The 16,165-nt window shown below is 43.1% G+C and overlaps 1 protein-coding gene across 1 annotated transcript in view; it reads left to right on the top strand.

Moving 5' to 3' along the window:
• Positions 1 to 9,904, top strand: part of LOC110081158 (uncharacterized) — a 30,515-nt gene extending 20,611 nt beyond the window's left edge. The window contains exons 14-21 of the mRNA XM_072991309.2: positions 312 to 429; positions 1,194 to 1,363; positions 2,128 to 2,201; positions 3,062 to 3,189; positions 4,548 to 4,737; positions 5,785 to 5,923; positions 8,395 to 8,491; positions 9,706 to 9,904. Coding sequence (XP_072847410.2) covers positions 312 to 429; positions 1,194 to 1,363; positions 2,128 to 2,201; positions 3,062 to 3,189; positions 4,548 to 4,737; positions 5,785 to 5,923; positions 8,395 to 8,491; positions 9,706 to 9,788 — 999 coding nt within the window. The 3' untranslated portion in view covers positions 9,789 to 9,904. The remainder of the gene's footprint in view (positions 1 to 311; positions 430 to 1,193; positions 1,364 to 2,127; positions 2,202 to 3,061; positions 3,190 to 4,547; positions 4,738 to 5,784; positions 5,924 to 8,394; positions 8,492 to 9,705) is intronic.
• Positions 9,905 to 16,165: the final 6,261 nt, after the last annotated feature.

Here is a 16,165-nt window from a genome sequence, read left to right as displayed (position 1 = left end):
TCATCTCCTTGGTGCTCCATGCGAAATGGATGATTTCCATGGCCCCTAAACTGGCCTCAGCCTTGATCCCTATTCAAATTAACTAATAGCAAGTGCTTTGGTCATAAGTATTCTCTGCTCCAAAACATGTATAGAAATTGTCTACAATGGTTGCTTGTATTTCTTGGTCTGAGGTGGTGTTGGTGGATGGGTTGGATGCCAAAGTAACTAATGACAGTTGGATTGCTACCTTTGTTGTAGTCTTCTCTAAGCCTCCCAGCATAACAAACCCTTGGCCCCATGCAACAGTTGTGTCCCTGTTCCATTCTTAGGAAATAAGCTCTCTCGGGGTTGTGGCCACCTTCCGGCTCCAGCTGAAGGACCGGCTTGGTCAAACTAAAATGATAGATTTTGCCGTTGCCTGCAACTTCTCTCCAAAAGACCTCATTGGTAAGCTTTTCCCCTTGTCCCCATTTTCCTTTCCTGACCAAAAGGCCTTGGGGAACCCACAATTCATCTTGAGATAACAATGCTTAAACTTAGGGATTCTTTTTTCACATTCTTGCAATATGCGTCTCCTCACTCATCTCTCTCATTCACGCACCTGTTGCCTATGCTTACTCATGAGTAGCTGCATTCTTTTCACTTCTAAATGGGTACACAGGAACTGGATTTTTTTTACTCTTTGCTGCTTTTCTCCATTTCTTGTAAATTAACAATTATGCCTTCTAAACACATTCTTTCTCTCTCTTTTCTTGCTTTAAAAATGCATGAGAAACTTAGTACCACTACTAAAAAGATCAATTTAAAATAAGCAGATTATTAAAATGGCACCCACGGCAAAGAATATAATGAATGTATACAGAGGTAATAACAGGTTCCTACATCCACTGTTGCCATGCATGTAAAAAAACAGCTCCTCCATTCCCCAATTAAAGACATAAATCTGGTGCTAATGACACGGTGTGGATGAAATCCAGTGAAACACATGCACAGAAAATGCACAATCATCCCAATTGGTATGGGAAAGCAGTTGCACTTCTGTTTGTTATCTGCAACAGAGCAGTAATTACTAGCAGTAAGCGCTGCTTGTGTTGAAGCACCCCAAGTGTGACTGTACCAATGGCACAACTTTCCTTGGGGCAAAGTACAACTAGTTTGCAATTGAGGGCTCCAGGAGATGGACTCTTTCCCTATGATGCATTTTCTTCTAGACTGCCAGCCTAATGGCACAATGGTGATCTCGGCCCTGAAGCTGCTTGGCATCCCAGACATGGAGACCTCTGGTCTAGTGCTGAAGGACAGGCGCTGCAGGCCAGCTTCAGTGACGGAAGGGGGAGCAACCTTCATCTTCACCGTCAGCTCTTGTGGGACAACCCGCAAGGTGAGAAATGGCTTTCTTCTGTCTCCACGAGCATGCAAGAAGGTTCCTTTAGCACAGTGGTTCCCAATGGTGAGTCTCCAGATGTTCCTGGACTAAAATTCCCGGGAGCCTTCACTACTAACTGTGCTGGCCAGGATTTCTGGGAGTTGTAGACCAAGAACATCTGGGGACCCAAGGTTGGGAACCACTGCTCTAGCTGAAGAGGTCCTTGAATGCTGCTCAATGCCAGCCTAATAAGCTCCAAAGTTTGTGTGCTCTTGAGTGAATCCCCAGAGCAAGGCAAAGAGCCTTTGCTGCCTGAAGCAAAGGACAAGGTTGGGTCCCCCTTCAGCTGATGGTCTACACGGATCAGCAGTTGAATGTGGCTTCAACTCTAGCAGCGTGTCTATATCCGCCTCTGCTTCTGAGGATAGCAAGTAAGCTGAGTGGTGCCCAACAACTGTTGTGGTGCAAAAGGGAAATGGCACTGCTGCCCCCCAAAAAATCTGCTTAGGTTGGTTGCCTCTACCTACCTAAAATAAGGCCAGTCATTTAAATACCGATGAACTTAATGAACTACTGAACAGAAATGGGAAGCCCAAGAATTAAATCCTGTTTTTCTAGGACTGTATTTGGTTTTCCATATTTTGCAGGGCAGTATATAAAAGGAAGGGGGTGGAAGGAAGTGCACAAGTTGTATCTCGTGAGTGCCTTCTGGAAATGTGGCTTTAAGCATCCTAAAACTCTTGGGGGGGTCAGTTGCTAACCCTATAATCTATCTGCAGTTTGAAAATGACACCATGATTTATGAGAACGAGGTCCTGTATTTCCTCCCAGGACAAACAGCACCTGTCTATCAGTGAGTATATATGATTCAAGGCATGGGGGAAAAGCTTGAAGGGTTTTAATGAGGTTGGAAACAACAGAGAAACATATATTTGTATGCGAGGATAAGATGTCATATTGGATGTTACGTAAAATGTCAAAACAGGGGTGGTCAACTAACAAAGATCGAGGGGCTTACATACATAACTCTCTGATTTTGAAAACTGCTTCCCAGAAACCCCAAATTTTCTTTCTCTTTTACATAGAAAGGTTCCCAGTGCTTTGGGGGAATCTTCCTGTACCTCTTCTCCTGGAGCTTAAATATCATCCTCGTTATTCTATTATACATGTGACTTGGGGGGGACTGTTTTTAGTTATCTTTGGCCTGCTTAGGAAAAGGGAAGGCTGCTGCTGCTGATTTGTTTTTAATACCAAAAGTGACTTCTGTTTTTGAAAGATGTCCCCTGGGGTCTAAAATTAGGTTAGCAGAGCAATAAAACATAACAAATTTTCCCCTACCTCTTGAGAGGGCGCAGGGGGCTTTGAAGTGAAGAAGAATATTTTGGAGTGACAAGAGGAATGACATTGTCTATCCTTAGGTTTAAATATCCGATTGTGCAGTATTCAAGGAGAATTAGCATGATGAAATGGGATGTTTTTAGCCAGGTCATTTTTTTAAGAAAAAGATTGCCTGTCCTGGTTTATCTTACCACCTGTTGCAGCCTCTTGCCTTTCACAGAGTTGGCTGAAATGTTTGTGAAGCGTCTTCTCTCTGTGCCCCCTCCTGAAAACGATACAACATCGAGACTATGAACCAAATATAAATTGCGCTAAATTGTTATGGGCTAGGTTCATAAAAACAGTTCTCTCACTGGCAATCCTTCTGTTTTTAAGGTTGAAATGTGCTTGCCGATACTTCATTGGTGATGCTCTGTTGGTCCAGTATACCCCTACTGAAGTTCCATCACCAAGCATCCTGCCTGGGGTTGGGGTACTAGCTCTTGCTCTTAAGCTGGCCAGAGGTAACAGCGAAAGCTTGAGGGAAGGGGTCATTGTGTATGGTGCCTGGATCAAGCTGGAAACACAGGTCTAATTCTTTCAGATTTGAAATTGAGCAGACTCCATTTTTGAAACAATACATGTTTTCTAATCTAGATGTACATAGGTTTTGTATTAGCGTAATGGTTCCCAACTTTGGGTCCCCAGATGTTCTTGGAACTCAAACTCCCAGAAGCCTTCACCACTAGCTGTGCTGGGCCAGGATTCCTGGGAACTGCAGTCCAAGAACACCTGGGTTATTCAAAGTTGGGAACCACTGTCTTAGAGCATGGGTGGGGTAAACATTGGCCTTCCAGATGTTTTCGGCTACCATTCACATAATCCTTGCCCATTGGCCATATTGCGTGGGGCTTCCCAGACTTGGAAGTCCAAAACACCTGGTGGGCCAAAGTTCCGCCACTCTTTATTTAGAGGCGTTTTTTGCACTAGAAAAGGCCTCTTGAGATTAAGCCATCTGTGATTTTAAACTGATTTTTATGTTTCAGATTAAAAAGGCCCCAGCGGCTTTGGTTTAATCGACTTAAAATATTGGAGGCCTGGGGATGGGGCAACAATTCATAGCTGGCTGTAGTCAATTTTTCCTGTAGTCCCAAGGTCTGGCTAAATGAGCGCCAAAGCTGCCTTTAAATGAGCACCAGACCATTCATGAGCACTGCCCTGTTTTCCCTATCAAGAAATTATAGGGTACTCTCCACAAACTAGAAAAGAGATGGACATATTGAGGATTAAAGAAAGCAGTGACTGGGATCTCAGTTTGTGCCTGAAGCAGGAAAAGTGTGTGATCCAATGGGATTCTGGGTTGTTTGAAAGCTCCTTTTTCTAAAAATACATGGGTGGGACATTTTGGTGTATCCAAAGATACCCCTTATCTTGGTGTAAGACCTGCCTTGTATACCAGTAATTTAGTTAGAGAGGGGATACCTAATAGGGCCTAATCTCTAAGACCAAGCTCTAATTACCAATAACTTAGCTGAAATTTTAAGAGGTTCATTGTACTGTACTAAAGTGATATGATTTTCTTGTGTTGATGACCAGGACCCATGAGATCTTTAGCCTAAACCAGCGGCTCCCAACCTTGGGTCCCCAGATATCCTTGGACTAAAACTCCTAGAAACCTTCACCACTAGCTCAGCTGGCCAGGATTTCTGGGAGTTGTAGTCCAAGAACAACCAGGTTACCCAAGGCTGGGAACCACTGGCTTAAACTGATCCAGTCAGTCCCATCTTCTTTTCTTCTTCTTGCAACTCCTCCCCCCCAAGAATTAATCAGAATAGGTGACATTCTGATCTGCTTCTGTCCTTCTCCCTCCCCCCCACTGCAGACCAGTCCTACAGGGACTTTTACCAGGACGCAGAGTACCCGGTGACTCGCTACCTTAGAGAACCTCTCTACTTCCAGGTAGAGCTTCTCCATAGCCAGGACCCACAGCTGGAACTATTCCTGGAGGATTGCTGGGCCACGGCATCATCTGACAGGAACAGTTCTCCACAATGGAACATAGTGGTTGACAGGTAGTGCTCCCTATGACCCATTCTTCCATGCCACCTGTACCATTGGGCAGAATGGGGCAGCCACCTCAGACAACCACATACTGGGGTTTTGGTGTGTGGTGGTGTGATGTAGGGGCGGATAGAGCTGTGTGAGCCAGTCAGCCTCTCCTCTGCTCCTGCTGCCCAGTCAGTGTCTGTACATGAAAGTAAAGCTGGCGCCATCTTGTCTTTTCTTTCCAGGCAGCAAAGTATTTTGGGCTCACCATGGGGGTGGGATGTTTGCAACCCAGAATAAACCAAGAGTGCTGTGAATGAAGTAGCAGTAGAGGGTATTTTGATGGGAGCCACAATACGTAGAACAGTGTGGTCTGTCTGGCTTAAATTTAGAGCAGAACAAGTTTCTGTAAATGTAGAAGGCAGAATTACAGGGGTGGGATGCAGCAGAAATCAAGACACTGTGAGTGTATGAGCAAATCCTTAGTGAAACCTGAAAATCCAGGAAGGACCTTTCAGCTATCCTCTCTCTAGATCCTCTGCTGGCCAGGATTTCTGGGAGTTGAAGTCCAAGAACATCTGGAGGCCCAAGGTTGTGGACCACTGTTTCAGATGGTGCTGGACTACAGCTCCTATCAGTCATTAGCCAGAACAACCAGTGCTGATGGATGATGGGAGATGCAATCCATCATCTGGAGAGCCACACTTTGTCCATCCCTGCTCTTCAACATTCTCAATGTATGTTGATTATCATCATGGGGGGGGGGTCACAGTAGTCAGCTTTTTTTTACAGTAAAGTTCAGGGTTGAATGAGCATGTAATTCAGTATTACATTCTAAGGTGTGGTGTAGAGCAGTGGTTCTTAACCTTTGTTACTCGGATGTTTTTGAACTGCAACTCCCAGAAACCCCAGCCAGCACAGTTGGTGGTGAAGGCTTCTGGGAGTTGCAGTCCAAAACTCCTGAGTAACCCAAGGTTAAGAACCAGTGGTGTAGAGTCTTCTCCTGGTTATGTCAACCTGTTATGGGGCCAGACTTCATAGCTTCTCTGTTGTGATCTTTTCCCCTTCTCAAGCTGTGAGAACATGGAGGACTCGCATCAGACCACTTTCCACCAAGTCCCCAGGGGTTCTGACCCATTCCCTATGCATCTGAAGCGGTTTGAAGTGAAAATGTTTACTTTCATTCTTAATGGCCAGGCTCTTCAGGGGCAGGTAAGGGCTCTAAGCATGGATTAATGTTGTTACAACCTGGAGAGTTGGGGGAGACTTCATGTCCCAGAGGCCAATCCTGCTCTTCTGAAGACTGAATCTGATCTTCTGTGGTTCCACAGGTGTCTACTCCCCTGTCCCCATGCCACTACTGCTTCATGGTTTTCCATCTATTTTTTAAATCCCCCTTGCTTCAGTTCCACCAATTTGAAATGTTTTTATTTATTTATTTTATTTATTTATTAAATTTATACCCCGCCCCTCTAGACCATGTCTACTCGGGGCAGCTTACAACATAAAATAGGACAATATAAAATATAAATAATCATAAAATACAATTAATATATTAATACAATTGGATTAAAAATTAGCAAAATGGAATAAGAAGAGAGAAAGAAAAAATAAAAGATTTAGCTCACTGGAGGGAAGGCCTGCTTAAATAGCCAAGTTTTTAACTGCTTTTTAAAAACACCCAGCGAGGGTGCCAGCCGAATTTCTGCTGGGAGGGCATTCTGCAGCCGAGGGGCCACCGCTGAGAAGGCCCGGTTTTTAGTTTTTTGCTTCCAAGCATCTCTCGGCGTCAGACCCCTCAGCTGTCCCTGCTGGCAATGACGGGTGATTTGGGTAGATCTGGGTGGGAGGAGACAGTCTGCCAAATATTGAGGTACTAAACTGTTTAGGGCTTTATAAGTGATCATTAGCACTTTGAAGTTGACGCAGAAACGGATGGGCAACCAGTGTAGTGCAGCCAGAGTGGGGGAGATATGTTGGTGTTTTCTCACCCCACTAAGTAACCTGGCTGCCACGTTCTGGACCATCTGAAGTTTCCGCATCAGCCTCAAAGGGAGCCCCACGTAGAGTGCGTTACAATGGTCTAATCTCGAGATTACAAGTGTATGTACAGTGGTGCCTCACACAACGATGTTAATTGGTTCCAAAAAAATCAATGTTGTGTGAAACATCGTTCTGTGAAACACCATTTCCCATAGATATGCATTGAAAACCGGTTAATCCGTTCCAATTGGAACGGATTGCCATCGCTGAGTGAAAATCCCCGTAGGAAACATCGCTGTGTGAAACAATGTTTCCTTCATTGGAATGTATTGAAGCCGACTCAATACATTCCAATGGCTTTGCGAAGTCCTTTTTTGCTCCTGTAAAAGTGTCTTACAATGTTTGGAAGCTGTTTTACATGATTGCAATGGTTAGTCCACCTCCTGAAACCTACGCAAACTGATTTTGGTGTTGTTCTGACACTTCGTTAATTTATGATGATTTTTTGAATTTTCTCCATTGGAAACCATTGGGTGGTCTGCCTAATGGTTTCCAATGGAAAAAACAAAAAATCATCATAAATTAACAAAGTGTCAGAACAACACCAAAATCAGTTTGCATAGGTTTCAGGAGGTGGACTAACCATTGCAATCATTTAAAACAGCTTCCAAACATTGTAAGACACTTTTACAGGAGCGAAAAGGGAGATCGTTGTGTGAAAATCCCCCATAGGAAACATCGCTGTGTGAGGCAGCAAATTTGACAGAAAAAGGCATCGTTGTGTGAATTCATCGTTGTGTGAGGCACTCGTTGTGCGAGGCACCACTGTACTAGAGTAGTGAGGGCCCCCCGATCAAGATATGGACGCAGCTGGGCAATCCGCCACAGATGGAAATAGGCGGAGTGGACCACGGACGCCACCTGGGTTTCCATAGTAAGTGCTGGGTCCAGATGTACCCCCAAGCTGCGGACCTCATTCTTAACTTTAGTTAACTTTTTCTTAACTTTAGTTACCGGCAGCTTGGAGTATGATGGTGGGTAGTAGTAGTTTTTGGTGGGATTTGAGGTATGCCACACCCTTTTATTGTAGTCTACCCCAGAACTGAGGAGTTTCTCTGCCCTTGAGGTAGATTATTTTTAAGACTCTGGACTTGCACAGGGACTGTGAGATGCTTTTTAGAATGACAAGGTGCGTTACGTGGCTCACTTCACAACATAATAAGCCATCCCTTTTGCATCTCAGGGCCATCCCGGTCATGTGGGTGAGAGGGGCCCGAGACACCTGTCCCAAAGTTCTAGTCTAATACTCATAAGGGACAGGTCTGTGTTAGCTTCCTTTCCATCTTGTGCTCTGATTTCTGTGAACTGGAAGCTGGGAGTCCTGCCCTAGTCCTGAGTTCTGACTGAAATTATCCTAGGAATGAAATGGTGTCCTCCAGTTTATGTGTAGAGAAAGGAATCTCTGGGTCATGGAGGGTCAGAATCTGGCTTGCCAGCAGTTCCTCACCAACCCTGTTCCCAAACTCAAACTCAATTTAAATTAATTAAATTGAGGTTGTACCTCTGCTTTTAATTTGCCTCCATTGACTAAGAAAAACCACTCCAGCTATGGGGATGGTGCTTCTACCATCTAGTAAATTGCTTCTTAGTTTTCTGGTGCTCATTCATAATACAAGGAACATTTTCCCCACTGTCTTCAGATCTACTTCCATTGCAGTGCAGTAATCTGTGATTCCAGCTACCCATCTTCTGATGACCTCTGTGCCAGGCGTTGCATTCCCAGAAGGCAGAGAGTTGGTAAGTTGCTGCAAATGATTTTGACAGGAGCTCCCAAGCAAAGCTGGAGCCTCCCATCACCTAGTACAGTACATTGCTTTAGCACATCTTTATTCCATTCAGATTAGAGGCTCCCAACCGTAGATCCCCAGATTTTGATTGACTGCTAATCCTTACCCACTAGTTATGCTAGCTGGGATTTCTAGGATCTGAAGTCTATCATCACTGGGAGCCCAAGGTAGGGGGAACAGTTGCTCTTGCATCCACTGTATTACCTGCTTCTCTAGGTGGGAGCTATACTATTTGCTACTTTCAAACGCCCATAGCGATACAAAACTGTCTTCTAAAAACTTAGTACTGTGTCCATTTTCAAGAGGCCAGTGTGTGTGTGTGTGTGTCCTGTAATGTAGCAATGTTTATTTTATTATGTAGGCAAACGGTTTTCATACTTTTTGTAATATCCTTACATGCTCAGAGGAAGTTTAGATTACATATTTAAGATGACTGGTTGAGGAGAATCAGAAACCCTTCCCCAGAAGCACGGCTGTCAGCTTGTTGAGTTAACCATCTGCAGTCCTAATAGCATAGGGAATGGTGCCACCTTCTGAGCATCTTGGGATGACTCTCAAAGGCATCTCAGAGTTGTAGTCTGGCAGTAGTTGCAGCCAATCACATCTATTGCAAAACAAACACTTCCGAAACACAACCATGTACTGTACTACTTTGCACTTGTCCAGCTCCATATGATGGCGGTTTGGGCAAGAGACTTCTCACCAGCAAATTGTCCACAAATTAAGGTGGCTTGGGGTCGAGGAGTAGTGAAATGCAGTACTAAACGAAGGGGTGCAGCTGTAGATCCTTAATGCTCCTAGCACAAAACGATTTATTATTCATGGGTGGGCGAATGTGTGGCCCTTCAGATACTGTGAGACTGTAACTTCTATCATTCTTACCTTGTGTAGCCAACTGTGAGGGATAATGGACATTCTAATCCCCACAATGGCTGAAGGGCCATCTCTTCCCCATATTCTGGTTTATCTGATCCGTTCAAATGCAAAAGTGTGTTTCTCCTATTTAACTCGAGATGGGAAAAACGGTCCCACAATCTGATTGCATACTGATGTAAAATCTGCATCTGTAGCCAGCAAAAAAAATGTCAAGAGAGTGTTTTTAACTAGGTAGATAACTAGGCTCTGAATGTAAGCAGACTGTACTTTTCTTTTTAAATCCCTTAGGCCGCAGCATTGATTCTAACCGTGATCTACAAGGATATGTTTCATCTGGAGCAATTGTGTTAGGAAGCAAGAATCACACCTAGGCATCTTTGCAACAGACTTGACTGATGGCAGTTCATAGCTGTTGAAATAGCAAGTGGTATTTATTGCTGTCTATTGCTGCTTATGTATTTCTTGGGCAATAAAGGTTTGCAATAGGCGTGTTCAGGCTATGGTCTTTTCTGCAAAATCTTAAAGAGGAAGAGTCAAGGTGAGACACAGGACAAAGAGAGTCTGTGTGGTGTAGTGGTCAGAGTGTCAGATTAAGACTTCAGAGAGGAGGGTCCAAATACAGTATCCATTCAGCCACGGAGATTCACTGGGGGATGGAACTGGTAAACATCTCACATAATTCAAAAACATTATTAAAGGCCATTAGAAGTCAGAGGCAACTTAGTAGCAAATAACACATACTAGGACAAGGTAAAAGGTCAAATAATAAGATTAAAGTAGCATCCTAGCCTTCAATGTGCAGTTTTGCTGTCTTATAGGCAGGATAAAGTGGGTAATATAGGAGACTAGAAACAACTCTGAAGTTGCCTCTTAACAAAAGTTTTAAAATATGTTGAATTGCTCCTGCTCCTTGACTCTAAAGCAGAATTCAAGATGCACTAATTCCAGTGCCATTTTGCTCTTCACCATGTATAATAAACATAGCCCTGTCTAACTGTTCTGTCAGCTCCAATCAACACAGTGAGGAATGTGGAAATTCCCTCCAGCAGTATACAGAGGAGCAGCTGGTGTGTACCTTAGTGCGTTGATGTACTTGGTTGAGGAGCCAGGGGTGGATAAGTCTGAATCCTCCCTGCATCCCGGAGCCAGCCTTTGTGACCCTGAGTAAACTACACAGTTCAAGAAGTGCCGCCAAAAGAAGGGAATGGGAAACCAGTTCTGAGTACTTTATACTCTAAGAGCCACCTTAAGTCAGAACTGACTTAATAGGACATAATTAATTTGTTAATGTTAGAGACCAAATTGCTAACATGTGCTGGATCATGGAGAAAGACAGAGTTCTAGAAAAACATCTACTTCTGCTTCATTGACTACGCAAAAGCCTTTGACTCTGTGGACCACAGCAAACTATGGCAAGTTCATAAAGAAATGGAAGTACCTGACCACCTTACTTATCTCCTGAGAAATCTATATGTGGGACAGGAAGCAACAATTAGAACTGGATATGGAATTGATTGGTTCAAAATTGGGAAAGGAGTATGACAAGGCTGTATATGGTCCCCTGGCTTATTTAACTTGTATGCAGAATACATCATGCGAAAGGCAGGACTGGAGGAATCCCAAGTCAGAATTAAGATTGCCAGAAGAAATATCAACAACCTAAAATATGCAGATGATAGCACTCTGATGGCAGAAAGTGAGGAAGAATTAAAGAACCTCGTAATGAGGGGGAAAGGAGAGCACACAAAATGGTCTGATGCTCAACATAAAAAAAACTAAGATCATGGACACTGGTCCTATCACCTCCTGGCAAATAGAAGGGGAAGATATGGAGGCAGTGAAAGATTTTACTTTCTTGGCCTCCATGATCACTGTAGATGCTGACAGCAGCCACAAAATTAAAAGACGCCTGCTTCTTGGGAGGAAAGCGATGACAAATCTTGACAGCATCTCGCCGACAAAGGTCTGCATAGTCAAAGCTATGGTTTTTCCTGTAGTGATGTATGGAAGTGAGAGCAGGACCATAAAGAAGGCTGACTTGATGCTTTTGAATTGTGGTGCTGGAGGAGACTCTTGAGAGTCATCTGGACTGCAAGGAGATCAAACCTATCAATCCTGAGTGCTCACTGGAAGGACAGATCCTGAAGCTGAGGCTCCAATACTTTGGCCATCTCATGAGAAGAGAAGACTCCGTGATGTTGGGAAAGTGTGAAGGCAAGAGGAGAAGGGGATGACAGAGGACGAGATGGTTGGACATCGTCACCAAAGCAACCAACATGAATTTGACCCAACTCTGGGAGGCAGTGGGAGACAGGAGGGCCTGCCGTGCTCTGGTCCACAGGATCATGAAGAGTCGGACAGGACTTAACGACTAAACAATAAGTGTTAATGTAAGGAGAGTGACAGTTTTCCTGTCTCTGATCATACTGGCTACAAACCTATTACAGTTGCCTTGTGGGCAAACTAGCTTTTAATCTCACAGCTGTGAGCAACAGGTGTAGGGTAATCGTGGCTCAGATGTGAGGAAATACGTAATGCAGGATAAATAAGACTGATGTCTATTCACAACTATGCGTAAACTAGAATCTAGCACTGGCTTGCCAAGATGTTACTTTTCAGATGTAAAGTACATAGGCCTTTTTCTACACTGACAGTTCACTGCAGGATTCTCTAAAACCTCAGCAAAACAAAAGGATAGTGACTTGCCATTCTGGAGAGCTGCCATATAAACCTCCAGAGGAGGAAGCAACTACTGCACCAGAAATGCCATTTAAATATTTTTTTCATTTAAAAAAAATGCCATTGAACTCACCTGTCACAGCATGGACAAAATTTCTCATAAATGTTCAAGGACCTGCAGAGCTGTCTTCTGTTGGCATGGCTCAGTGGGTTGGAGTGGCTGGGGTTTAAACCCTCCACTATCTCCCTATTGTGCAAGAGCTAGCTGAGATTGTCCAAGGTATGTGTGGCTAATGGGATTACAGGCACCAGAAAGGTGGCTAGTAATCCACTTGTGAGTACTAGAGGGCACTCAAGATACTGTACTAACTTTTTAGGATGCTAACTCATAGAATTTTGAGAGTTGCGGCCCATAAATACACAACTACAAACACCTATATTTCACTCACCTGGAAAAGGCTGTAGTCTTGCTGCTTGTTAGGCTTTACAAGAGGCCCCTTCCAAAGAACATTAATTCTCAAGCACCAGGTTAGCTTCCTTTTTAAACTGCATGAACAGGAAACAATGCCAGAGATGGCTGTGCAGCTTTGCAGGCAAGGCCCTTCTCTAGATGAGTAAAATGTAGGTGACTGTAGGTGCATCTTTGTGGGCTGAGACTCCTGGAATTGTCTGGGGAACTCTTGGAGAATTCTGGGATTTGGGAGTCCAAAAACCTCAAGGGCACACTCATGCTAAACAGCCCTGGGAGGACTGCTGCAAGTTAGATGTGAATTAATGACATGCAATTTATATACGTAGAGTGGATTTCAAACTGCATTTTCCGTCCTTTTATAAGTAGAATACTGATTTAATATTTCTTAGTAAGTGGCTCAGCGGGGAAGTAGGGTCAAGAAGGATGACTTACTAGACGAGAAGGCTGTCCTAATGGGTCTACTTCAACTAAGTTCACTACACTGTTACCAACCTTAAGACACAAATATCCAACAGCAATATTTTATTATATATGCAAGTCAGTCCTTTTTCCTTAAAAAAATGGGGGGACAGAGGAGAGAATGTTTTGGGAAATGGGTACTGTTAAATATGCATATACTCTAGTGTACAATATTGCTAAGATTATAGTCACTTAGCCTTGCCCAAACCTCTGCCCTCCAAGTGTGTTTGGACCACAACTCCCATACCTTATGACCTCTAATGACAAATGATGCTTGGAGTTGTAGACAAGTAGTTCCCAATCTTGAGTAACCCAGGTGTTCTTGGAGTGCAACTCCCAGAGACCTTCACTGCTAGCTGTGCTCGCTGAGGTTTTGGAGTTGCAGGTTGGGAATCACTGTGGTAGACCAAACCATCTGGAGAGTACTATGGCTGGAAAAGGCTGCTTTTTGTGGGATATGTTTAGAAAAAAACTCAAGAGGTGTGTGTGTATAAAATGTGTAAATAAATGATGGTATTAAGCTTTTGTGTATTTTAAAATAACCATTACTGTATTTCCTGCATCCAAATTGGTCGCTGATTTCTAACCAAAGATTAGAAAGGTACTTCTAAAAATGAGTGGATTTGTATCATAGCAAAAGAAAGTAACTTGTTGCCATTACTTGCAAAAATATTTAAAAATCAACTGACTACATTCTTACTTTAAAAAGAAAACTATGGAAACTAAAAGAAATGCATAAAACTTCAATTTCCTGTCAAAATTCCTTCAAAAAGGTGCTTTAAAATTAACAGGAAAAAGTTATTGGTTACATACAGTACTAAAGGAATTTTTTTTCATACAACCTGTGTAAATATTTAGTGTATCTTTGTTATTCTCTTGTTACAAAAGCATGACATGCTAAAGAAAACTTATTTGTGACTCACTACTTCCAAGCTCTGCTTCCTGAAAACTGTATTAGTGGGTCTGTTTTGCTTTTTTAGAGGGAAGAAGTTTTCTTAACTGGCAAATGGCAAGCAGATCTAAGGGCCAGTAATATGGCTGAGCTCCCTTTTTTTAACCTTTCACTCATGTTTAGCTGTTCCTCTTGAGGGAAGGCAGCTGCTTGCTTGTTTAGAGCTTGGGGTCAAGCAGTTTGTGGAGTGTAACTTATACAGAGCAACTTTCTAAATTCAGCCAGCCATTCAAAATGGATATTACAGGGCTGTTGGTCATATAAGACAAAATCCAGAACCACTCTGCTTTCATGTTGTGCCTGGGCTTTTCATTCTTGAACTTTTCAATAGAAGTACTGTCTATATGTCATACAGCTGTAGTACTTTTAAGTACTAGGTCTGGACAGACTGCTCTGGCAGGGCCAGGTGGTGGTCTGCCATCAATTATTACCAATTTCCTCCAGAGATCAGTTAAAGCAAAACATTTCCACAGATATATTGCTTACTCCACCCACACCTTGTAGAGCTACAGGGATGATGGGTTGGTGAAATGCACTGTTCCATAAACCATGCTCAAGAATCACACACTGGAAGAAAAGAAAATAATCTAAAAAGCTCCAGCTTTTCTCATTTGGCCCGTACTCACTTCGCTACACAAGTAATTCAAACTTCTTGCTGTAGAGATGTGAATCAGTCCCAGTAGCCATTCACTGCCATAATGCAAGGGAAAATGTTTGTATATAGTGAGTAAATCTGTTAAAAACAACTCAGAGGTACCTATGTAACAAAAGATGTGTCCTTAGGCTAACACAATCTTCCCCAACAGTATGCATGAGCTGTGTCAGATGAAAAAAGTAATAAAAAATCAGCCATGCTACTTGGAGAGGGATATTTGTAAGGTTTAATATGGTTCTTGTGGATGTTCCCTTCCCCCCATGACCCTAAACATACTTCTTTATTAGCTCCTAGACTTTGTTAAAAGTATTCCACATCAAGCAAACATTCCTTTCAAGCTTGGAACTAGTTTCTTCCTCTCCAACCCATTTCGGATGTAAACTCAAGTAAGACAGGACACATGTGGAGGAATGACCAGTACAGATTACATACAAGATAACAGAACCAGCATGGGAAGCACAAAGAATGTTGTATCTATAGGCTTTCACTTCCAAAGATGAGCCCGGAGCAAGTCACAGGATCCCGAGAACCTCCGAGACAACTGCTAGTTCTTACAGCCAGAAAGATGTTTTCAGCACCCAAAAAGGGCAAGACTTTTCAGCCTTACCAAAAACCTTCTTTCAAGGTTAATAAAACATACAATAAAATAGTCAAATTACTACCACCCTCACTATACTCCAACAGACGGTCATACAGAATAAGATGTTTTAAATTCTTAAATGGTCTGGATATAGATACTTGAAAACATATTAAGTCCCAGAAAGTCTGGACAAATTTGCATTTCAGTTTGGCTTGGTTTCTTTCCCCATACTCCTTTGGAATGGATCAGATAGGCACTGCAGTGATATATGCCTTAAGCATGTTAATTCAGCTTACAACCTAACTGTGAATTAAAAAAAAAAGCAAAGTGTGTTGCTTATATACCACCCCATAGCGCTTCAAGCACTCTCTGGGTGGTTTACAAGTTAATTATGCAGGCTACACATTGCCCCCCCCCCCCAGCGAGTTGGGTACTCATTTTACTGACCTCGGAAGGATAGAAGGCTGAGTCAACCTTGAGCCGGCTACCTGGGATTGAACCCCAGGTCGTGAGCACAGTTGTGGCTGCAGTACAGCAGTTTAACCACTGGCCAACTTGCTTATAGTAGAGCAAAACTTTTCTATTCTGTTCTTCAAAGAGTTCACCGTTGACACTGTCCAAAGCTCAACATACTGTCTACTACAGCCTGGGCTCTGTACAGCCTGGGCTCTGTTACATCCTGGCTATTCAAATTTGCCTAGACCTTCCACTAAAAATATTTCAGCTACGAGACAATCACATCTATTACTTTATGTAGGTTATGGCAGTGCACAAGAGAGATAGTCTAATACTAACAGAGAGTGTCCTTGGTTGAGAAGCTGGAGTGGGGTTGGGCAGTGCAGGTAAAGAATATCACCATGGCAGCAACCCATCTTTTGCTAGATGCAAACACAGGATTGCCTTCTAAGGAAGAGATTTCTGAAGAGGCAAGAAGGAACAAGCCCCACCATG

The sequence above is a fragment of the Pogona vitticeps genome, chromosome 2 (assembly GCF_051106095.1).
Source record: "Pogona vitticeps strain Pit_001003342236 chromosome 2, PviZW2.1, whole genome shotgun sequence".
Taxonomy (NCBI): Eukaryota; Metazoa; Chordata; class Lepidosauria; order Squamata; family Agamidae; genus Pogona; species Pogona vitticeps.
This window is presented reverse-complemented; position numbering and strand designations above follow the sequence as displayed.